At 38.1% G+C, this 26,417-nt stretch overlaps 1 protein-coding gene across 1 annotated transcript; it reads left to right on the top strand.

Moving 5' to 3' along the window:
* The first annotated feature begins 224 nt into the window (after positions 1 to 224).
* Positions 225 to 26,417, top strand: kcnj9 (potassium inwardly rectifying channel subfamily J member 9). The gene is made up of 8 exons (XM_036561562.1): positions 225 to 556; positions 11,349 to 11,802; positions 13,906 to 14,119; positions 17,123 to 17,324; positions 21,174 to 21,366; positions 22,145 to 22,342; positions 23,306 to 23,436; positions 24,607 to 26,417. Exons 2-8 carry the CDS (start codon positions 11,508 to 11,510, stop codon positions 24,889 to 24,891), a joined length of 1,518 nt encoding a protein of 505 aa, XP_036417455.1. The 5' UTR covers positions 225 to 556; positions 11,349 to 11,507; the 3' UTR covers positions 24,892 to 26,417.

The following is a 26,417-nucleotide window of genomic DNA, read 5'->3' as shown; positions in this document are numbered from 1 at the left end:
AGAAGGTCCCCACAACGTCAGCCTGTTGTTCAGCATCCTGAGGACATCTGTTCAACACAAACGGCGAAACACAGATACGCGTGCGCACACCCCCCACCCCCCCACTTCCCCACAAACCCCGAACGCACTCGGCGCTCGCGCCGCCGCCAGCCGCCACCTGCGCGCGCGCACACTCCTCTTGCGCCGGTGAATCACGCTCGAGCCCCTTCAGTTTCTCTGAGGCAGCGACGAAGCGCCTCCATTTTAAACGGTGTGCCGGGTCGCTCCCCCTCAGAGCTCGTTCGTATCGGACGAGTTTGGCCTCGTCGCCGGGTCTCGGAGAGGCTGCTGCTTCTCTCTGTTCCCCGCTAAGGGCTCCAGTCTCCTCGGAAAGCAGCAGCAGCGGTGACGGCCACGACATGACGGACCCTGTCAGCACGACCGTGAGCTGAGGGAGCAGGAGGTGTTGGGGGAAGGCCAGGCGGGTTGAGGAGAAAGACGAAAACACAGCAGGAACAGCGTTTAAAGGGCTGCTCTGGAGCCGAGCGCTGTGGAGAGAAAGGCAGAGGAGGCTGAGGTGAGTGTTGGGAATATGGCCATCATTGTTGTGGGTTTGTGGACAGAGCTGTGGTGCAGCTGCTGTTTGACCGGCAGCTCTGCTCCTTTTGTGCCGCCTCTGTGCGGCTCTGCAGGTGTGTCAGGTTTCTGCCTGCTGGTTCCAGCATCCCAGATCTAAACCGAGCGAACGCTCAGCTTAAAGCAACGCGCTCTGGTTCCGTTTGGTGCTGAACTGCTGTATTAATCTGCGGCATTAATCTTTAATGAATGAGGCTGGGAAATAATCACACGTAGAAACCAAATAAACAAATTAGGCTAAGTAAATGATCTCTCTCCATATCTCCCTCTCTGTCACGTAAACACTCTACACACGCACACATAAACACACACCTACACACTCCTCGGGCTAGTTGTTGTGTGTAATGTGGTAGGGATTTGTTTTTGTGGTTGGAAGTGTTGGTGTAGATCAGATGGGAGCCATTCCTGGCAGGTAGAGGGGAAACAAATCGCCTGTTTTTTCTTGCTTCTCTCGTTCTGGCAGCAGAATATCAAAAGACTTACTATCTCGAAATACTGACATTTTCTCAGAATTTTGACTTGCTATGTTGAAAATGTAAGAGACACATTTTTTCTACATTTTTACTTAGTATCTCCAAATAGTGACTTGTTTTCTAGGACTTTTGACTGGCTGTGTTGAGAAAGTAAGAGATCCGTTTTCTCTAATTTTGACTTTGTATATAAAAACAGACTTATTGTCTCACAATTTTGACTTATTATCTCTAAGTAGTGATTCATTTTCTTAAAATGTTGACAGTGTTTTGAAATAATTACATATTCTCTCAAAAAATTGACTTGCTATGTCAAAATAATGTTTGTTTATGTTGTTTATTTATTATATGTTTGTTTATGTATGTTGTGCTGCTACAGAGTTGAATTACATGTTGATTATTTACATGAAGTACCACCAACTTGTCATGTAGCAGTAAAAAGAATCAATTAAAAAGAAAATAAATCATTATTTTGACACATTGAGTCAATATTTTGACAAAATAAATCATTATTTTGAGATACTAAGTCTTTATTTTGAGAAAAATAAGTTGTTTTGTTGAGATACTGAGGCAATATTTTGAGAAAATAAGTCATAATTTCAAGATACTATGAGATATTATGAGAAAATGTCATTATTTAGAGACACTAAGTCATTATTTTGACACAGCTACTGCTGCCAAAAAAGGAGAAGGAGATACATGGGTGATTTTTTTTCTCCTTTGTTCCACAGTATTAGCATCTTTGGGTGAATCTGACCTTCTCTTCTTCTGATTGGGGAGCAAATTTAAAATGCATGTGTGTCCACTGCAGACTACCACCCTCCCCAACACACACACACACACACACACACACACACACACACACACACACAATTACCAGAATTGGCTAATCCTGATGCTTTATTTGGGGCAGGTCTAATTTAGCCCATTTGACATGTTCCATATCCGGAGTGTCTCAGTATTACCTCAGTATAAACGATCTGCTCTTGTGATGCCTGAATGTGTGTCTGCATCTGTGTGTGTGTGTGTGTGTGTGAGGGCACATATGTTCATCAGTTGATAACCCAAAATTAGAACATCCAGAAGGGCCAGAGGGAAGAGATTTCAACTCATCTCAACGTCTGCTGCCTCTGCTCTGTGCGTTCTGAATACTGGCCGGAAAGTGACCATGTCTGCATTAAGCTTCTAGTTTCAGTACTGTGCAAATGTCAGAAACCACCCTTCATTTATTTAATTTACAGTTTCAACAGCCCTTAAGAACAAGTTATTCTTTTTTCAGTAGATATTTCTAAGGAGATTAGATGTAAGATAATACACTCGCCTAAGGAAGGAGAAAGTAAGAGGAAAATAAAGGATAAAACAGGAGGCTACAGAGAAAATGGGACTTCTAAGAACCATGCAAGACGTAGCAGACCACAAAAACTGTTGCCATCAGATAAACAATACTTGCATCTTAGAAGGAGAGCGGAAAATCAATCTCTGATCTTGCTTTAGATGTGAAAAAATCTACAGGTGATCTATCCATGGATGACAGTTCAGCGCTGTGGGTCTGAAAGGATGTGTAGCTGTGAAGAAGCAGTTACTGAGATAAGGAACCAAAGAGACAAAAAAAACAAAACCAAACAGACAGACTAAATTCTAGGACTGAACTTTGAATATCCTTAAAGATTTCTTTGAAAAACTGAAAGCAAGTCTCCAAAAAGAATGGAAGCTATAATAAAGTAATAAATAAAAAAAATTTAGTTCAGTTTAGTAATGTTCTGCCTAATATATGTTTTCTGATTTTTTTCTGATGCTGAAAAATTAATAACTGGACTATCAGCTGCAGAATTACCATGATAAACAATATCACTGTGATCCAGTTTCACTTATCCTTGTGAGTGTTACAGAACCTTACCCTATAGCTTGCATTTTCCCTGATGGTCATTTAATTATCATATAATTGCCATTTGGGCGAGCTACTAATATTACTTAATCTTTCAAAATGATAACTATGTTCTGCACAGATGGCATGTAACACTGTTAACATTCAGTGGTTCTTCACATTTGTTTAGTTGGTAACTAAAATACAAGACAAGCTTGTCCATTTTCCTCTCTACTAAATCTAATGTATCAAAGTTTCTTTGTTTCATTTGCATGTCCAAACCCATTTCCAAAAAAGTTGTGACAATGAAAATATGAAAATAAAAAACAGAAAGCATTGATTTTTAAATCTACTTTGACCTGTAATTGAAAAAAACTGTAGAAAGATATTTAATGTTTTACCTTATCAGCTTCATTGTTGTTTAATATACATTCATTCTGAAATTGATGCCTGTAACATGTACCAAAAACTTGTGTCAGGGGTAATTTAACACTAAAAATGTAGTGAAATGTCAAAAAACATATTAAGCAGGTGATGCGGTTATGCTTGGATATCCAGGAAAGGCCTAGGCCTTTATGAGTGATGATGGCTTGAGGCTTGCCACTTTACCAAAAGTGCATCTGAAAAAATCGTACAGTTTAAAAATAATATTCCTCAGCCAGGGATTGCAAGGATTTTAGATATTTCCCCCTCTACAGTGCATAAAACTACAAAAGATTCAGGGAATTCAGAGAAATCTGCATGTAAACGACAAAGCCGAAAACCACAGCCTCCAACCCCTCAGACAGCACTGCACTAAAAACGATACGCTTCTGTGATATCACCTCATGGGCTCAGGAGTTCTTTGACAAACCATTATCAATAAACTACAACTAAGTGACTACAAATGCAAGTTAAGACTGTACTGTGCACAGTGGAAGCCATATGTCAACAACATCCAGAAATGCTGGCAGCTTCTCAAGCTCATCTGAAACGGACTGATGAACAGTTTAGGGAAACGTGTATTGTGGTTTGATGAGTAAGCCTTTCAGATTGTTTATGGACATAATAATTCTATATAATTCTGTTCTCTGACCAAAGGCCAAAGAAGAAAAGAAACGTCTAGACCAGGGGTGTCCAGTCTTATCCACGAAGGGCTGGTGTGGCTGCAGGTTTTCACTCCAAACAAGCTAAAGCACACCTGATTCCATTAGTTTAATCACTTACACTCAGACTTCAAACATTTGATAATGTGGTCACCTGCTTTGTTGGAGTGAAAACCTGCAGCCACGCTGTCCCTCTGCAGATAAGATTGGACACCCCTGATCTAGACTGTTACCAGCATAAAGTTCAAAAGCCAGGACCAGACCAGAACAGTCTCAGACTGAAAATGTGTGTCTCATTGGGCTCAAAATATGACAAGAAAGGACCTGTACAGTAGCATAGCAGAAGACTTGTATAACCGAAGAATGGCAAAAAAATCCACTTTAAAAACTGGATCAGTTTGAGTCTTCAGTCCCTAAATGATTATCAAGTGCTGTTAAAAGGAAGGGTGATAAAACACAGTGGTAAACATAATAATAATAATAATAATATGTTAGACTTATATAACACCTTTTATATACCCAAGGTCGCTTTACAATTTAATGGAAAAAAAGATAAACTAGAGAGGGTGAAATCATTCTGAAAAAAGATTTTTAGGTTTTTGGCTTAGCTTTGCAGATGGAAAGAGAGGTAGAAGAGTGAATAGATGAGGGTAAAGAGTTCCAGAGTTTGGGGGCAGCAACACTGAAAGACCTGCCACTAACGGAAAGCCTGAACCTAGGAACAGCTAGAGGACCAGTATCAGAGGACCTTAACTTGCACGATGGGGCTCGAGGATGTAACAAAGCAGAGAGATAAGTAGGTGCAAGGCCATGCAAGGCTTTAAAGGTCAACAACAGGTTAATATCATTTTGTGCCAACTTTTTTGGAACATGTTGCAGGCATCAAATTTGGAATAAATGTATATTTACAAAAAGCAGTATAATTTAATATAGATAAGATATAAGTTCGTAAGATAAAACATGAAATTGTGTCTTTTCAATTTAATACAAATTCAAACAGAATTTACCAATGACTTTTTCATTCCCATTTTACATACTGTCCTAACTTTTTTGGCATTAGAGCCGTACTTCAGTGTTCTTGGCCAGGCTAAAAATCTACGTTAAGATCTATGTTAAAAGTGGTTTTCAAAGTATGTATCTGTGTAGATAATTAGTTGGTGATGTTCTGTCTGTATAACCTTTAATTAAGTGCAGTCTTTACTATTGTAGACACTTCTGAACGAACCATAGATTAGAATGTTTCTACAAAGGGAAATGTTAAATAAAGGCGACACAATAAAAAAAAATCACATGGCATGTGAAAGAGAACGAAATAACAATGCTTTGCTTGATATTGGCACTCATTTCAATAAAGAGCAACAAACAATTATTCGACAAATATTTCCATTGTCGATTTTTGTCGAGTAAATGACTTAACCTGAAGGGGGCAGCAGTTCACTTATAGTGTTGTATCTATGTGAGCAGATAGCAAAAAAAAGGTCAGTTATGGCTGAAAGTCGAAAGGGTAAGTCTGAGAACTTTTTCCTGAAGTGAGATAAAGTAGTCACAAACAACATATGTAAATGACTTAATGACAGAAGCACAGCGTTATCTTCGACCACAGGAAATGAAAACATGCCTTTGTTGATTCTGAAGCAGCAGAACAGTCAGTAAATGTTAGCTTTCCCTCCATGTCGGTGTTCTGACAAACCCAACTACTCCCTGAAGACGTGCAGTTCACACTAAGTGATTCGTCAGAATCGTTACCCTTACAAACATCACTAAAGCTCCTCGTGGTACATTACTAAAGTTAGTCACTGGAATATTATAAGAAATGTCGGTTTCTGTTAGTTGGAAGTCATCAGCTCGTCCTGTTACACCATTACATATATTAGCTAGCTAACAATGTACAACTGGTTCATTAGCTTAAAATACAACTTATTTTGTGAACATGTAAAAAAAAGCCATCTGCTCATCCTTGAAACCTTGTCACACAGCTCGCCAAATGAACTGGCAAGTTAAAATGTTAAACTGGTTAAATGGTGATGTAGGCTGAAGAGCTATAATGTTACTTCATTACTTAATTGCTTATTACTTACTGTAGCTTCAAATTATGGGCTTACTTATTTGATGATTCGACTACATACAACTGTAAAACTTTGGGAATAACTTAAAAACAATTTTGATAGACTAGAACCTCACTCTGTCAGAACATTGCAAGGAATTTTGAATTTTATTTAAAAAAAGGTTTTTCTTGAAATTTAGTGCTAAAGTCAGTACAGTAACAAAATGTCTATAATAATGTTATTTCTCAAAGTTTTACAGTCGTATGCAGTTGTATGTACACCCCTGGTCAAACTACATGTTTTGTTGATTTTCTAGGTGAAAATAAGTTCACACATCATCTATTGAGAACACACTGCAATCTTAATGCACAATTACTGTTTATTTGCTGAATTGGGGGACAAAATATAACATAACATGTGGCCTGTGTGAATGCACTCATTTTTCCAATATGTTAAACTCAGCAAATAAATAGAAATTGTGCACTGAAAAGTGCAGAAAAATGCCATATTTAAGTGTTTACTGTAGAGGAGGTGTTAACTTATTCTCACTTAGAAAATTAACAAAACATGATCTGACTGGCTGTGTTCAAGCTTTTGCATACAGCTGTTTTTTACATCATTTTATTGAAAACAGTAAAGCACAGTGGCAAACGTTTTCTGCTGTAGCTCTTCATTTGCTATTTTAAGCCAAATAATCAGCTATTTGTCAATTAATTCACAGGAATAATCGACTATCAAAATATGAGATTTTTTTTGCTGTCCCATTTAAACTATCGTTATGTTCGATCATATTTGATTATCCCTAATCTATGCACACACACAAACACACCATCTCGGACAAGATCCGCGGCTCTAAATATAGGCTGGACAAAGGATCAGGGCTGTGGTCGATGCATGAGTAGGCACAATTACTCCAGCTAAACCATCTGTGCTAAATATAGAAGCAAGCTGGACTTCACATCGCTTTGTCCCTAAAGTAAACACACACACACGCACACACACACCGAGCGAGAGAGAGAGAGTGACTCGGAGGCTAGGATAGGCTCGGCCTCGCTGCAGTATGATCACATGTAGACACGGAGAGATGTACACAGGTAGAATGCAACGATGCTATGCTATACGATATGTTTCATGGTGCAGTTTATAGAATAATCAATATTGATATAATAAGAGCGTCTCGGAGAGTAACTGGTGTGTGGGAGCACATGAAAGGAGACGAGGAGAGAGAGACGCAGCCTCTGGCTCTGACTTCCTCGTATGATGATAAAGGTCTCAGATACAAAGAGGTGGACAGAGAGAGATAAACAGATACGGTTTATGTGTGTGTCACAGATAAATAAATAGAGGGGGTGTTTTAAAGAGAGAGAAAAGTGTCCATTTCATTTGCTTGAACTTTAATATTATATACATACTGTACAATAGGGATGTGCACACCAATTTTCTCTTTAATAGGGCTGCAAAATGTGAGTTTCTTCATATTTGTGAGTACATACATATTTTGGTGCTATAAACATGGGTACTGAATTGTTAAGCACATGACTGAGAAGGGAAAAATAGCACAGCTTTATTGCTAACTCAGCTAACTAGTCTAGCTGATGTTAGCTAGGTCCAAAACAGTGAAAATGTATTTCTCTGACAAATTCACATGTTGACACATCATCCACTGAGGAGAAAAGATCTTGTGTATAAGAATGCGTATCTCAATCAGCATCTATTGTTGTACCAGTTTGTGTTAGCTCAAAACTTATCAGTTTCCCCCATCTGTTTTTATAAAACATGTTTCAAATTTGAACCTCCAGTGCTGTCATCTAAAAGGTAAGCCTACAACTGTATCACCTCTGTTGAGCAAAAACCATTTAGTCTCTACATTTTTCACATTTTTTTTGGTGATTTGAGAAGTCTAGTAACCCTTTGCCTCATGTTAAAATTTCATGATGAACAGACTAATATGAATTGGTCCAAAATGACATTAACTTGTCTAAAATTACATTAACTTCCATTAGAAGTTAAGAATGTTTTATCATTAAAGGTCATTATCCAATAACATAGAGACAGGCAATATGACAATATTTTCTGTACAGTACACTTTTCTGCGCATGTTATGGATATTGTGACTTTTAAGCAAAACACTGACCAGATGCTTGTATCATTACAAAGAGAACATAATTAGTTATGATGCAAATTCTTGCCTAAAATCTGAGAGCAAATTACATAAAAAAATAAAAAAATATTATAGTGCTAGTATTATAGGCTTCAGTATCAATCATTCAAACTTTATTTAAAGTTGGAGTACATTGAGGGTGACTCTCATTTGCAATGTAGCCAAGTATTAGAACAAAGAACAAAGGATTGAAAAGAGTTTGATTGAAAAAACATTAAAATAAAAAGGTAAAACATAGGAACCAGTAAAAAAGACAAAATATAAACTAGTAAGAATTACCAAATTTAAAATATATAAAAATTAAAATAATTAAATGTGCCAACATCATTGACAACTGAGAACAATTTATCATTCAGCACTTTGCACTTTGGCAGTTAGTGATTTTTTCATCATTACAAACAAGATGGCTATATTCTATACATTCCATAAACCATTCCTGTTTTCTCTATATCGAGTGGGATGTCATTTTTTAAAAGGTGTATCAAACCAGTAATGGAGGACTTTCTTGGGCATCTTGTTACTTCTCTCTCTGCTGTCTGCACTGACTGCTGCAGGACAGCAAAGGAAACAAACAGCATTTTTAATAACTATTTCTCTTTTGTATCACCATTATATCATTGGTAAAGTCTTTGATTTTGACACTTTGTTGTAGGACTATTCTACCTTTGTTGAACGTGCAATTTTTTTACGATTTTCAGATAAAAATATCAGTGGCAGACATTTGTGCTTCTCAAATAATTAGGAGAGATGGCATAACGCTATTGAGCAGTATCAGTACAGCAAAAAATATTGGATTGGATATTGGAGTGAAAAAAAAGGAATTAATCTGATTCATTCCTGTAACAAATCTATCATGAAAAAGCACACACTCACGCTGTGTGATGTGATGTTGTTACCTTTGTACTTCTTCCTGTAGGGTAGTAGAGGTAGAGGACGGTAATATGAAGATATTTTATTTTCGGTATCGTGCTAAATGTTATTATCGTGACAAACAGTATTGTAGCATGGAGCACCATGGGTTCCTGCCATGGCAGCAGTGAGAGAGACTTTAATTTTAAATAGTTATTATGCGGTTAAAAGACGCACATATGTATATGTGTGCTACTGTGCTGGGCTGTGGGGTAGTTGGGGCAGTGTTGGTGCCTGCCATCAGGGTGAAGTGCATGGCTGTTGATGACCTGCCTGTTGTCTCGGCCGTGTCAGTAGCACTGAGCGGTGGGTTTCCCCTGCTGCATGTAAATAAAAGAGCATTTATTTAAAGCTCTGTTTCTGACTAGGGGTGGGCAATATGGCTGTAAAATGTAATGTCATGATACTTTAAGAAACTTTCAGGATACACAATATTCACTATTTATTTTTTCAGACGTCTGATCAGTTGGAGCAGAGAAAATAGAATCAGTAGAGCTACATTTTCAAAAATACTGTCAAAAATTAACAAAGATTTTTTATTCAATATTTGGCACTAAATCCAGTTAAACAGGACCAATTTTGCTCTCTTTATAATGAAACATGCAGTTGGTCGGTGTTCTACAAGCACTAATGATATCCACAATATGTTCAGAAACAATATTGTACTGTATTGTGACATAATTTATCGCAATAATGATATATATTGTCATATTGCTCGGCCCTATTTCCTTTGTCGTCTTCTTCTGCATCAATGCCACAATATGCCTTTCTGAGCATATCTTGGATATTCTCATTGCTTAAAAAACACCGACCAACTGCAACTGTTAGATTATAAAGAGAGCAAAATTAACCCTGTTTACTCAGATTTAGTACAGTGGCACTAGAGTGTAGTACACTATGGAAATGTTGAATAAAAATCATTGTGCTCATAATATTGTCTGTGTGTCAGAATATCATGATACGCATCATGCTTCGTGAAAATGTCTTTAACCATTGTGAGATGATATTTTTTTCTGTTTTGCCCACCCCTTTGTACAGTGTTTGAGGAGTGTGTACATGACGGATTACTTTTAGATGCTCATCTTAAGTGCTTCAATTGAAAACCAGCTCATTTTAAAGCTTAGTAGTTCTTAAAAAACTGATTAGTGTTGGCTGATACACAGAGCTTCAATATTGGTATCAGTATTGGAAAAGAGAAAGTGGTAAAAAATTAGTCCTGTTTAACTGGATTTACTGTAGTTCAATGTGACATGCCAAACAAAAATCACTACAGTTGTAGTTTTTGATAATATTCTTTGAAAACCTCAGCAAGAAAGAAATATCTAGATCATATAGTGTATTAGGGTTGGGCAATATGACAATATATTATTGTTATCATGATAAATTATGTCACAAGAATATTGTCAATATAGTCAGTACTTAAAGAACATTAATTAATTGCATGTTTCATTACAACGAGTGTATAATTAGACCTGTTCAATTGGATTTAGTGCAGTGCAGCTTGCAAAACACTGAATAAAAATCATTGCTGTAGGTTTATTGTTATTATTATAATTCTAGTTTTATATGTGGCTGAACAGATTCAGCTTTGTCTGTTCCTACTTATTAAATCTCAGAAAAAGTAAGTATTGTGACGCATATCATGCATATTGTGAAAATATCTTGAAGTATCATGGTATATTTTTGTAATATCACACACCCCTACAGTATACCATGACAACGTCTTCAAGTATTGTGATCGCCTACTCCATGATAAGAATTAAAAACAATCTATTGTGCAGCTGTTCCATGGTGTTGTTGTAAAGCATGTCCATCAGCTGTAATGAGATAAACTACATTAACACTAGAGTGAGCATCAATAGCCTTTCACTTGGCCAAACAGCCAGCCTTGCTGTGCAAACTCAGTCTGCAGGAGGGAGAGAGACCAAATCTTGTTTTGCCAACCTTGGTCACTTTGTATAGTGCGTTCTGCCTCGCGTAGAAACTGTTACCATGTATGGCAAGGTGAAGAAATGTCTTTTTAAGCCGGTTGACACTATGACTCATTTTAAAGGCCTGCTATGAAGATCTATTCTCAATCCTTAAGAATAATGCCAAGCTATTCAGGGAGGTATTGTGTTCAGTGCTTTATGGAAACTCTTCTATCTGACTAATCGGACCTCTTTGATGTGTTTTTTTTTCCGTTCTGTTTCTGTGCAGGAAGCAAATTGGCGCGGATGAGCTTCTGCGGCTGAGAATAACGTACCGAGAGAGATCATTAACACATTGGGACACACACATAGCTGTCCGCCCACCAACACACACACGCCAACAACCAGCCCCACATATACACACGTACACACACGCTCACACACACAGATGGCGCTAGAAAACTCCACCTTCTCTTCCCGTCCAGAGTCACTTTCTCTGCCGGTCCCAGAGAAAGGGGAGGAGCCTGCGCAGGAGGCCAAAGAAGATGCCCCACCCACCAGTGTTTTTAACGTATCCGAGGAGCTCGGGCACGTGGTTACCACAGAGACGTCAACACCCCCGCAACCGTCCACCAATAACAACTTGTCCTTCCAGGCCAAGATGGCCGCGCGGGAGGCGCAAGCCAATCAGCCCCGGAAGAAGCTGCAGGGGGCGGGGCAGGAGCGGGGAAAGTTTGGCTGGGGTAAGAGATTGTATCCTCTTTGCTTTGTGAATTTAGCGTGGCTGTCATTAGAAAATCTCATAACTCCATTTCTGTTTTTCCTTGTTTCTTTGTTTACACAGTTTAATAAAGCCAGCTGCCCTTTATATGTGTTAACATGATAAGTGGACCAATAGAAATAGATTCATGTAGATTTTAAAGCTGCACTATGTAAGACTTAAAATTAGACTTTTAAAATTGAAGTAGCATTACTGAGTCAATAGAAAAACAACACGCTAAAATATGGTGTGCATGCGCTGCTGTGAGTCACCCTGTACAGCATGAAAATGATTAATTAAAAGTCAGAGGTGTCAAGTTGGATTTCGGAGGAGTTTTTCAGACCACGTCACATGCACAGAGTCAAAAAGAAGGTCTGGCTCGATGTTTGGGTTTCAAATGCAAAATCAACTTTATAATAATGAAGATAACAGTAGTAGAAAATTCTGTTACATCATCGCAAGACACGTCCTTCACCACATTTTGACTGAGTTCCCTTTGAATACTCTTTCAACACACTCCCAATCATCAGATTTATCCGCTTGTGGGGGTCCAAAGCACAACCGACGTCACAAAATGTTGTGCAATTACACATTTCCACCAGAGAGGTCTCTAAATACCAAATGCAAATAAAAACAGTAAGCAGTCGTCTTTAAATCCACTTCAACTTGCATTTAAACAGAAGCAGTACGAAGATATTTAATCCCTGATCAGCTTCATTGTTTCCATAAATATATGTTAATTCTGAAATTGATGCCTGCAACACATTCCAAAAAAGTTGGAACAGGGAAATTTAATACTAGGAACGTTGTTAAATCATCTGACAACATGTAATCATGCTTGGGTATAAAAGGAGCATCTATAAAAGGCCTAGACCTTTATAAACAAGAATGGGTTGAGGCCCACCACTTAGTCAAAAAATGCATCAGCAAATAGTCCAACTATTAAAAACGTTCCTCACTAAGCATTTGTAAAGATGTTAGGTATTTCACTCTCAACTGTTCATAATGTTGTTAAAAGATTCAGGCCATCTGTAAAAAGCAAGGATGAAATCACAGCCGAGTGCCCTTCAGTCCCTCAAAAAGCACTGCCTTAAAAACCAGCATGCTACTGTGACGGATCACCACATGGGCTCAGGAATACTTTGACAAATTATTGTCAATAAACGCTGTTCATTGCTGCATTCACAAATGCAAGTTAAGACTGTACTATGCACAGTGGAAGCCACATGCCCAATTTCTCTGTGCTTAAGCTCAACTGAAATGGACTGATGAACAGTGGAAACGTGTACTGTGGTCTGATGAGTCAACCTTTCAGATTGTTTATGGAAATAATGGATGTTGTATTCTCTGGTAAAGGACTGGCCAGACTGTTACCAGCGTAAAGTTCAAATGGTGTATTAGTGCCCATGGTATAGGTAACTTGCACATTGTGAAAGCGCCCTTAAATACAGGTCAAACAGAATGTACTAAGAACTGCTTTTTGCTTTATTGGCATCTCACATACCCTCCCAACTTTTTTCACTTTATGTTGCCCACCCCTAGTTACTACTGTGAATCTAATATGTAAGTTATGTAGCTGTTAGAATGAGGATTTGGCTCTAAGCATTTAAAAGGCTTAAGAATGTTTTTCTCTTCTTCTATAAAGTTACCGTTTCACAGATACGAGCTTACGACAGCGACATTATGTGTAGTGAAAATATCTGCGCCACTACCATGTTTTTCAGAAAGCGCAGCCTCTGCATCCTCCCCCCTGCAGAATCAAGACACTGCAGGATTTGGACTGGGGGTCTGTTCTGTTGCTGTGTGACAATTTGTGTATGTGTATGTGTGTATGTATGAGAAGAAAAATCAGTGTGATGTAACTCTGCTGTATGTCTTTCTTCATCCACATTCTCTCCTATTCTGTCTTTTTTTTCACACTGGCTCTGCTCTCTTATGCTTTACATCTGTTATGCTTCTCCATTCCAATTTTTCTCTCATTCTCCGCTGTTTCTCTGACCCTTTCTTTTCTTCCCTCTCTCGTTCTGGCTCTGGTTTTCTCTCCTATATTCCTTTCTTTATCCTTCCTCTCTCTTTCTGTCTGTAGCGCGTAGTAAGCGTAAGCGGCAGCGCTACGTGGAGAAGAACGGCCGTTGTAATGTGCAACATGGTAACATGCGGGAAACGTACCGCTACCTGACAGACATTTTCACCACGCTGGTGGACCTGAACTGGCGCTGCTCGCTCTTCGTCTTCGTCATGGCCTACGCCGTCACTTGGCTCTTCTTCGGAGCTATCTGGTACCTTATTGCGTACTGCAGGTATGTAAAAGAGCCCAGAAGACACACACTCACAGACACAGTCAATTCATTTATTTATTTCAAGGGCCCATATCCTGGGAAACTGAGTACTCCTTGCTTTTTTGATATAAGAGTTTAACCCCCTAAAATCTCAGGCTTATTACACACTAAACCTCATTATTCAGTAACTACAGGGACTTCAATGCAAACTGGAGTTATTCTTAGGTTACAGAAGTGTGTAACACAACTTAAGGCCCGCCAGTGGGCCCTGACCATTTAAGGGGTTAATGCACTGTCATTGTTGTTACTTTCAAAACATATTGCTCACTTTTGAGTCCACACAGTCCATATATGGAAGCTAAACTGCAAAATTAGTCTGTTTTGTATTCATCATGTTTGTGATGTCGCAACCTGTCTAGCTGTCGGAATGAAAGTCTAAAATTCATATGTATGCAAACTTGTTCGGTGACAAAAATTCACGTTAAAAATTCACATTAAAAGAGAGCTGTGTTGCATTGGGATAAAATAGGTTAATATGTGTCAAGTATCATTGTTTACAACCAAGACAGTCAACTGCTATCTTCTCTGAACTGTCTTGAGAACTTACAGTAAGCCTAAAAATGATATTGTAAATAGCAATCGTCGGGGTCCAAGCATGATACACCATTTGGAGCCAGTAGAAAACAAATAGAACACACTGACCTTTTCAGTTTGTTATGGAAAGCAACACATTTTCAACAAAGTCGGAATACCTAGAACACAATTCAACACTTGGACATCATTGTATTTGCATGTATTGCAACTAAGTGAACGAAATAATTCCACAGTGATTACCCTGATCCTGCAGTCTTAGAGTGCACCAGAATCCACCAGAATTGTTATATTAAAGTTGCAAAAATGTTCTTCAAAGAATGATGCCACTAAACCCTGCTATAGGTTTCTGAACTGGTTACCTTTTTTAAATGTTTCTATATCTGCTATTGCAGTCTTTCTAATGATCCAGTATAGAATGTTTTATTTGTTGTTTAATTGTAAACTGTATGGTAAAGCTCAATGTTTCCTATTGAGAGCAGACTATCAATGATGCAAATATATTTCCTTTTTTACCTGTAGTTTTTAGTTCTAATGTTTAGTATGTTCATTCAGAAGCATAAATAAATAGGCAATAATAAAAAATATAATTTTCACTTTCGGTTTAGACTAGAAATTTTCATTTCTGTGCATTACTAATACACACACTTATGCAGTGTATTCTTCAGGGTTGCCTGCAGGTTAGAAGAACACACACATGTATGCACATGGACACACACCTTCACACAAAACATGCACAAACACATAAAGCACACACACACACATACCCACCTGACATTAACCTGCAGTCATTTGAGTGGGTGAGTACTAGAGAAGATGAATACAACACACTCCTACTCCTCTCTCTCTCTCTCTCTCTCTCTCTCTCTCTCTCTCTCTCTCTCTCTCTCTCTCTCTCTGCTCTGCTTTCTCCACTCTATCTAAATCTAGGTTTCACAGAAGCCCTCCTGCTTGCCAGGATGAAAATGCACTACTGAAACCAAATAATTATTTTAGTGTTAACTTATGCTTTGACAAAATGTATTAAACATGAGGTCACAGGGTTTCAGTCCAGTTCTTAGGAGATATGATCAGTGTTCCACAGCAGTATGATCAAGTGTCTTGAGCGAGTGTGACCTGGCTGGTGCTTCTCCAGAACTGGACTCACATGGCCGATATGATGATGTGATATCATTATCAGTTTTGAGCATATTTTGGATATCATAAGTACTGATGCATTGCTCTGATACACTGGATCAGTGTCTGCACTGATACTGCCCTTTTGTGCTAGCCAACGTATCGTTTTTACTAGTAAACCAAGATACTGTGAATCAGTTATTCTTAGCATGTAGGTATTGATGTTTTATGCTTGTAGGTTTGTATGTTGTTTGTCAAGACAAATTACCAATGTTGCTGGAAAATATTCTATTCTATCTATTCTATTCTATTCTACTCTATTAACATCAACATTAAAATCTATAACAGTTGAAAGAATAGTAAGTTTTCGTTCTGAAAATGTGCTTTTTGTCTGATCACCATTTACAGTATGTGTAAGGTTTACTCCCTTTTTAAGAGAAGAAAACAAAACAGTCAAAAGAGGCTATGTGAGGTTTATAAGACGTTCTTTTACTACAGAGTAGCAGCAACATTCATTTACTTCATTAATGCAAACTTAAATGTCATCTGATACCATGATATATTCAAAAAATACTGTTGAATTTTATCAACTACTGTCCTTATTAAGTGGATTGACCGGTCTTATCCACATCCATTACTGTTTCTTACTCGTGGTTGTTGTACAATTGTAACAGTGCATGAGAGCCTTCTTTGTTATACACAGTCTTATGTACTTTTTTTTCTTTTATAGGTTTCTTTTGTAAGTAGCAACAGCCCAATGTTACCTTACATACAGAAGCATGATCTTAAGCAGTTTCTCACAGTGAAGTGTATAGATTTGAAATTTAAAGGGTAAAATGGCACCGCTGTCAAAATGATTTTCTGTATTGGCCAGTACCCTAAGTTTAGGTATCAGCATCAATATTGGGTGAGAAAAATGGGATCTGTTTATCTCTACATTAGAAGACACTGACCAACTGCAAATTCAATTAAAAAGAAATTTGACCAGGGCCCCAAGTGGCACAGCTGTGTAAGGTTTAACGTTTTGTTGAGAGATTACAAGTTCAAATCCCAGTGATGCCAGGGGTTCACCAAAGCATAATTGGTTGTAGTGCAACGTTCGTGAAATGTTGGATTAAAAAAACTTAGTTTTGAAGCCATTTTTTAACCATGGCATATTTTTACTAATGCATTTTGTCCATTCCAACTTAGCAAACCCCAGAAAACAAGACACTGTAATAAGTATCGCAATCGCATATCGTGAAAAGCTATTGTCTATGTCCATCCATTTCAAGCTAGTGCACTTATCTCGCTCTCTCTCTGCATCTTTTTCTCCAGGGGTGATCTGGACCATTTAGAGGACGAGACATGGACTCCGTGTGTGAATAATGTTAACGGGTTCATCTCTGCATTCCTATTTTCCATCGAGACTGAGACCACCATCGGCTATGGCCATCGTGTCATCACCGACCAGTGTCCTGTGGGCACAATGCTTTTGCTGCTGCAAGCAATACTCGGCTCTATGGTCAATGCCTTTATGGTAGGAACACACAGAGACACATATGCACACAGAAAATGCATTGAATTTACTGAAATGCATTGAATGTTCCATGAGTTGAATGTGTACATGTGAATGTGCATGAATAAATATAATACATCAACACGAGAGTAAAATTACATTTTTAGTTACAAAAAATGTGGCCACTCAAGCTTGTACTTTTAATAGTCCAATGAACAGCAACAGACAATTATTTACATGACAGTTACTTGTCGGCTAAAATATCGTGCCAGGCCTTCTTGTGGGGTATATTATGGAATAGTCATTCTCAAAGATGTCAGAATAGGCCTATGTACCTTTCTTTTGACAGTTGTCTTGTGATCCCAGGTTGAGAATGACCTGTTTATTACATTGTGAGCTTTTGAGAATGCTGGATGCTTGATATTTATTTGATATGGCATTTACTGCAGCCATGTATCCTGCATAGAAAAATACATAGAAAAAATGTGTTGAAAAATAATGTATCTATAAACAATAATGTATCTTAAAAAAAACACATTCAAATATTTGACATTTGGATTTAATTAGATCCAATTTGATCCAGGTTGACAGCCCAAGTTGACAGTCCATTTGGCAATAAGTATTTCAGTTATTCACAGTTATTCATATGGGAATGATGTACACATTTGAGTCAAGAAAGTTCAATATATTACTTTTTTTAGTGCACACAAACTTAGACAATGAATGCAGTCATTTATAGACAAGCAGCCTCCAGAACTGGATTTAGACTATGAATTGTGGCCTTACAAATGCATTTTCATTAGGGCTGAAACAGTTAGTCTACATTATCGATAATATCAACAATAAAAAAGTTTGTCAAACATTAACAACTTAACCTAAGGGCAGCAATTCACTTATGGTACATTTACATTTACATGGAGTTCACACCGTAAGTGATTTGTCAGAATGAGCTTATGTTTGCTTTACAAACATCAATAAAGCTCATCATGTTATGTTACAATATTCTAAGCCATATCATTTTCTGTTATTTAAAAGTTTTAGCAGCTACTTCATTTGACAGCTCATCCTGTCACAGCATTATATATGTTAGTTAGCACTCACTGGACGCAGCGTTATATTTTATGGTTGTATTAGTATATTTTATTATATATCTTTACGTCTTCTATTTATGCATCTGCATAATACCACATGGCAATACTTTTGCTCGTTTTGCTGTTTACTACACTTTGTGCCACTGTAATAGATGACTTCCCTCTATGATTAATAAAGTGATCTATCTATCTATCCAGCTAGCTAACTACATACAACCGTTTTATTAACTTATTATACAACAATAGATTATTTGTTGATTAATTCACATAAATAATCACCTATCAAAATATTAGTTCTTTGCAGCCTTCATTTTCATAGTGGAATTTACCGGCTGCATGCATCTGCAGGGAGATCGTATAAATACTGATTAGCATAGTGATTAGCATACCGGAGTAGTTGCGTAGTATTCAGGGTGAAAAGTGATTAATATTAATTTTGACAGTTAACACTTCAACTTCACACCATATCTCTGCACCAGATGCACTTCTGTCACTCTGATTTTCTCCCCCTCTCTTTCTCCTTCTGTAAATATGAGCCAGGCTGTATAATTTTTCATATTGGATTCTTTTTCTGCGCTATAGGTGAGAGAATAGGTTCTATTTTTCATCTCACTCGATTCTCTTTCCTCTACAGATCCTCCAAAGTGCCAACAGTATATGTGTGTGTATGTGTGTGTGTGTGTGTGTGTGTTTGTGTGTATGAGAGAGTTATTTCAGACAGAGCCAAATGAGTCATACATTTTAAAAAGAGGATGTTCCTCATTCTCCCTCTCCTCCTCTATGTTTACACCTCTTTTTTCTCTCATGATCTCTCTCTCTCTCTTTCTCTCTGTCCTTTATTATTCTGTCAGAAGTTAATTTACTTTCTTACTTTGTCACTAAGATTGTCTCTGAACCTGATTTTGTGTAATAGTGTGGTAAAGAGATTGTGGTTCTAATGAGGACTAAAAACGTACACGTGTGTGTGTGTGTGTGTGTGTGTGTGATGAGTTAATTTGTCTTGTTCCAAGCGTCCTGGTTTAATGTCTCTTCCTGAGGCTGTGTTTCACCCATATATTTGACACACACACCCACACACACTCTCTTAAAACATACTGAAATATGTGATGCACTGAATTTACTTGACTGAAATGTGTACATAATTTCCACATGAATAAAATACGTTAAATAAATGTTTACATCAATGTTGTGTTGGTATCATATATTTCATCAATTTAAATGTATGTACACATTTGAATCAAATGAATTTAATGCTTTTTCAGTGCAAGCCCACACATACACACATGATGTGCATGATCACACAAACATTTTCTTTTTTAAAATTAAAAAAAGTAAGTAACCAGGAGTGAGTGAGAATAAAACCTAATTTTTTAGAAATTCAGGTTCTGTTTGAGGTGCTAGTAGGCATGCACAGGACGACCAAGAACATATATAGACCAAAATGTCAATAGAACACAAATTTCATGCATTAAGAGATTGTAAAGTGTGTAATGTTGCCCATATTTGTGATTAAGTGTATTATTACACTTTGATACTATGAAACATGAGTGCCATGACTATGGTTACCACCTCAGCCCTATAAAATTCTCGAACACTCGATCAGTGGCTTGACTTTGTACTAAATTCAGAGGACAGGTAGCTGTGCTCATGATGGAATCTAAGGTAGACAGATGTCAGTTCAGCTATAGGACCCAGTCTTCTCAGTTATTTCATTCCAGTGCTGCCTGGTGCCCAAACTTGTCACCAGCAGGGCACCTTTCCACAAACATTTGTAGTCTGAACTAATCAAACTCAGTCCTTGTAGTTTGACTGGATTAAAAGAAGCAGTTTTAACTGCATGATAAATACTAATTTACTAATTCTAATACTAATGAAAATGCTTGGATTCCTGGACAATTCATTTTTTTCCTGGACAGTCAACCAAAAACCTGGATAATCCAGGGAAACCCTGGATGGGTGGCAAGTTTAGCCTTAAGCTGCTGTGACTGAGAGGGCAGAGAGAGCTTGACCGGCTCTGGTGTGACTTTTTCACTAGCTTGGCTAACTACTCTGATGTTAGCTCGGCCCAGAAACAATGAAAAGATATTTCTCTGACACACTTTGGCACATCGTTCACTGAGGAAATACGAGCTAGAAGACGACGAGTCCTCGACAACGTCCAGCGTTGTACTGGTGTAGCTGTAGTTTTAGCTCATGAGCTCATCTGAAAGGGCAGCCTTAATTACCCATCCAACACAAAAACCTAACGATTTCCCTCGGATATTATCATTATTATCTTATGTGTTCCTAACTTTTTGTGCTACTAATGTTTTTACCTCCTGTTACCAGTGTCCGTTTTTAATTGTTTTTTTTTTACCTCATATTACCAGTGTCTGTTTTTAGTTGTTTTTTTACCTCATATTACCAGTATCCATTTTTAATTGTGTTTTATCTTTCTTTATCGCTCCCTGCATTTTATCTTTCTTTATCATTCCCTTCTGCTGTGACGTAAAACTCTTGTCCAAAAGCCATAATACTATTTCTGTACACCTCAAACTATGACATCTGGACAAAGGAATAACTTGAGGTTATGAAAATGTAGATTTAGTCTAATGTTGCCAGGATACAAAGTGCTACTGTTGAATGAATTTAAATGCAGAAACCTGCTTTCTGGCACAGTTCCACTGTTATAATGTCACACCTGTTGGGGCTAACAGACTTCTAAGTGAGCGTCTCTGCATCTCTTTGTTGTATCTCCTTGTTTCTATACTCTTTAATTCCCTTCCCTTTTCTCTGTCAGGTGGGATGCATGTTTGTGAAGATCTCTCAGCCAAACAAGCGGGCAGAGACGCTGGTGTTTTCCCGGAATGCGGTCATCTCTCTGCGGGACGATAAGCTGTGTCTGATGTTCCGAGTCGGGGATTTAAGATCTTCACACATTGTGGGAGCCAACATGAGAGCCAAACTCATCAAATCCAAACAGACTCAAGAGGGTGAGACACCAACTGTAACATCATCAAGACTACAAAACATTAAACTGAAATCAAAGGCATCGACTGCAGTAGCTCATCAGTGAAGTTATTGAAGAATGCAATGCTGCCACCTATTGGTGGGCCACCTATGATCTGGGAGATCATGTCATCCTTGAAACTCAAATGTTAGCATTTTCATGATTCACCCCCAGTAACCTCAGGGTTTGGCAAAAACTCCCAATGAGGAATCTTAGATGAAATTACCAAAAGTAGGTTATTTCTATAAAGAGAATGATTGAAACATGAATCCCTATGTGCTGCTGCCTTATTTGCCTGGATCTGAGTTGACTTGTGTCCTCTAAACCAATAAGGAATTGATGAAACACCATGGTCATCAAAGGACCAACTCTCAGCTTATTAGTAAGGAGGAAGGCAAACATACATGGTGTAGATTTTCCAACTCAGCCAAGCAGGTAGACTGGTCTTGAGCTTTGTTTACAACTATATATCTGTCTTTTTATTCTAATTTAAATGTTATAATAGAATGTGTCACTTATTTCATACTGTATTTTAGCCTCTTCCCAATTCACATACATCCTTGTCATTGTCTGGACATCCCTTGTCCCTAGTAGCTCCGTATTTGGGCCACATTGACTCCCTCAAGGTTGCTGGAGACGTGTGGTGCCAGCTATAATTCTTATTGTTATTTTTCCTGTTTTATCTGTGAATTACGTTTTAAAAACTAGCCTGACCGTTTAAGCAGCTTCTCTTCTTTTATCTACCCATTGTTTCTCTTCAGGTGAATTTATACCTCTGGATCAGACGGACATCAGCGTGGGCTTTGAGACGGGGGATGATCGTCTGTTTCTGGTGTCACCGCTGGTCATCTCTCATGAGATCGATTCCCGCTCCCCGTTCTGGGACATGTCCCAGGCTCAGCTGGAGAAAGAAGACTTTGAGATAGTCGTTATTCTGGAGGGCATGGTGGAGGCTACGGGTGAGGCACACACATACAAACTCTCTTAAGGTTACACATAAGGTTTCACACAAATGCCAAGTAATTACTCTCGAAATAAATGAATATACACAGATTAGATTGTGTTTTGAAAAAAGTGTCAAGCCATCTATCCAGAATCTTGAGAGTAAGCCAGGGGTCGGCAACCCAAATGTCAAGAAGAGCCATTTTGTCCTTTCAACAAAAATCAATCCGCCTTGTGAGCCAAAACATTTTATGTCTATTTCTTGAAGCAACGTTTTACCATCTTGGTTGTGCTAATGTCCCAGTGTAGACTAAAAAATATAATATAAACGAAAATGCACACTTACTTTGTTTTGCTTTAAGCTTTAGCTCAGCTGTAGCCGCTTTTCTTGGATCTCAGGCAGGAAACCTTACCGCAAAAGTAAAATAATTTCTTGTAAAAAATGTTGGTCAACGTTCGGCTGAACGTTGAAATGTTGGTCAACGTTCAGCTTCTCATTCGCCAGCTTCTTGTTCTAATTTTCTCGTTCCACCTTAAATGGTGCCTGAGGCGCCAGAATGTAACTGCTGCACCATTTAAGGTGGAACAGGAAAATTGTTTGACAGTTTCTCATTGCAGATTAAACATATCAGCAAACAGTGCTTATAAATGCAAATAAGTCAATTCGTCTCCAAATTATCGATGTTAGTTTTAAATCTATCTCTTTGCCTCTTTGACCAGCAGTCTGTGCACCGATCTTCAGGGTTAAAGGGTGAATTAGCAGTTATACCTTTAAACTCCAGCTTTTAAGACTATTTATTGTTTAAACTGTGTTGAATGATCAGCAGAGCTTTATTTTACTGCAATATTATTTTTACTTAAAAATCGAATTCTGCTGTGGAGCCGATACGGGGCAGTAAAAGAGCCGTGTGTTGCTGACCCCTGGATTAAGAGAAGGAGAACACTAAATTAACCTATCTCTCTGTCTGTCTGATTGACAGGTATGACATGTCAGGCACGGAGCTCCTACTTGGCAGAGGAGGTGTTGTGGGGTCACAGGTTCAGCCCGATGATGTCCCTAGCTGAAGGATTCTTTGATGTGGACTATGGAGCCTTCCATCACACCTTTGAGGTACAAAAAGAATACCTGAGCTAATAATCAATCCTCAGGTCCAAAAAAGTTGAGATAGTATGTGAAATGTTAATGGAAAAAAAAACAGTGATTAGTAACTTCTCTTTGGGTTGTATTAAGTTGAAATACAGAAAATCAGAACAAAAACACTGTATTTTTACCTTATGAACTTTATTGTTTTATTTGCAAATATACGCTTGTTCCAAGCTTGATGCCTGCACTAGGGACAGGAGCATGTTTACCACTGTGTTACATCACTCCCGTTTAACAACACTTAATAGTTTGAGGACTGATACCAACTGATCAAATTTTGAATTTTTTGCAGAATGTGTCTTGTTGTTGTCATTTGAATTAAACATGGATGTTCCTGAAAAATACATTGTCTAGAAAGAAGCATATGTTGCTCCAAGATGTGTATATATATTTCAGCGTTAAGGATGTCTTCACAGTTACGCACGCCATGGGAATTAATACATCGACATACCATGACAGACCCTGGCTTTTGAACTTCATGCTGGTAACAATCTGGATGGTCCTTTACTTCTGTGGCCTGGAAAACACAGCGGATGCAGAGATTAAACTAGCTTTTTGACGACAGTTTATCAAAGTATCCTTGAGCTCACATGGTGATATCCATCACAGAAGCATGTTGATTTTTAATGCAGTGCTATCTAAAGGAATTAAGTTGTGATTTTTGGCTTTGCCCTATAAACTCTGGATTTCTCTGGATTTCTGAATCTTTTAATTATATTTTGTACTGTAAAGGGTGAAATATGTAAAATCCTTGCAGTCGCTTGTTAAAGAATGTTGTTCTTAAACTGTTGGCTACTTTTTTTGAGAGGTTTATTGTTTATATGACCATTAAACAAACTGATTTACATTCATTGTTGGCTTTCTGTAATTGGTCTAAATCTATCCATTGGTCAAAGTCTTTTGTGAGACGTTCAGTGCTCACAATACTTACGACACAAGTGTATTGTGGCATAATATCAATGATAAAATATTGTCATATTTGTCACCCTGTGTGTTGTATATAAAGGCTGAGTATTACTTTGTTGGCGTCTCCAGTGCTATGGCTGGCTGGATGCAAGTTGTGAATCAGACTCTCCCACTGCTTTACATCTAGGCCAGTTAATGCTAACAAAGCTTCACCTTTCCTCTCTCTCATAGGTGGACACACCTTCTTGCTCTGCACGAGAGCTGGCTTTGGCTGCTGCCCGTCGGGAAGCTCACCTCTACTGGTCAATCTCCAGTCGGCTGGATGAGGAGAAATGGGAGGGGCCTAATCTGACTGAGCAATCAAGAAAGCCTACGGATTCTGAATCCGTCAGTGAAAAAAAGGAAGGAGACGGGCCAACTTTTATTGTGGGTGGAGTCACAGATACCCAGGACCAGTCAGTTGTAGGGGAACAGAATGGCAGCGTCACCACAGACCAGTCCGAATCCGAAGCTTAAAGGGAGAGAAAGTGAGAATGGAATTTTTTTTTGAGGTTAGAAAGAGATAACAATACTATATTACACTTAGATTCGATTGTGAAACAATCCATGCCTTCTTCTTCAAGTTTAGCCGTTTAGTCGCTAATGTATAGCATAGAATACTTTTCCCCAACGGGGAAATCTTAGTCATTTATTGCTCTTTTGGTTTATTGGATTTGATATCAGACATCTGAAACGATACTGCCTTCAAATTCTGGTAGGGTGTTTTCACATATGAAATTCAGTTCTCTGGTGCAGTTCTTCACACACTGTTCACGAAATTTACACAGGGTACGTTTAGTTTTTGCTGTCCTTAAGTTATATGTTTAACTTGGTTGTAGTTGGTGGAAGTTCCATGAACCTTGTTGCAACTTCATAAACCTTTGGTACACTGGTGCAGGTCCCTAACCAGTGTCATCAGCTTTTACCAGCATTCCTTTGGGGTTTATTTGTTGTAGCCATATATTTGTCACTACAGGGTCTCAAATGCATCCTGAAAAGGATCAAACCGGCATATGTAAAAGCACCCTTAATAGCTCTTGTTCAGTGGTATAAAACGTACCGTATTTGTCTCTGTGTTAAAATAACAGTCGGCCTTACAAACGTCTCTTGCGCAAAGTTGACTTTTTTCAGTGTAAAAGGGTTTTATTACTTAACTTTTAGCAGAAACACTTCTTAAATATTGTATATACATAACTGGGATAATAAACTTTTAGGAGTAAGTGCTGATATAGGGCCAGATTGTTTGACCAAAAAGAATTATAAGCGAAAGTACTGTGCAAAAGTTTTAATTTGCAAAACTTTAACTTCCAGTCAAAACAGCTATTAAGTTATTGATTTTTCATTGTCAGAAAAAAAGCAAGAAACATGTATTTAACAGAAAATTGCACGTCTCCAACATAATATAGTATAATATCAGTCTTTCAGTATTTAATTTGTCCAGTCTTTTCTTTGTGCACTCTACTGCCACTTTAACTATTCTATCCTTCTAATCTGAAAAACCTACAGGTTATAGCTGTTGCTTCTGATCTGAAAAACTGTGAGAAGACAACTCAGTGGTAGGGGTCTGAAGGAGTGTGGCTGTCAAAAACCTATATTGAGAAAAGGAAATAGACAAAGAAAAGGAATATTTGTACTAGAACACAGAAACTAGATGCTTAAGATGTGGAGTAAGGTTCTATGGGCTGATGAGTCTAAATCTGAGATCTTTAGAAGTATCAGAAGGCAGTATGGATGCTGTCTAAGCAATGACTTTTCAAACCACATCTACAACCATCAGTCAAACATGGAGGTTGATCAGACCAAGTTTGGGGATGTTTAACAACATCTGGAGTTTGTGATTTGTTTTTGATTGAAAGCATCAAGAATGCTGAGAAGTATATGCAAAGTTTCATACATCATGCAAGACCTTCTGGGAAGTTGTTCATTCTATAGACATACTTATCAAATAAAGAAGCTGCTGGTGGTCTCAGAACAATGGAATGACCACCTCAGAGTCCAGACCT

Source organism: Colossoma macropomum, unplaced genomic scaffold (genome assembly GCF_904425465.1).
Source record: "Colossoma macropomum unplaced genomic scaffold, Colossoma_macropomum, whole genome shotgun sequence".
NCBI lineage: Eukaryota > Metazoa > Chordata > Actinopteri > Characiformes > Serrasalmidae > Colossoma > Colossoma macropomum.
The sequence above is the reverse complement of the archived record's forward strand: the minus strand, read 5'-3'. Positions and strand labels throughout refer to the sequence as shown.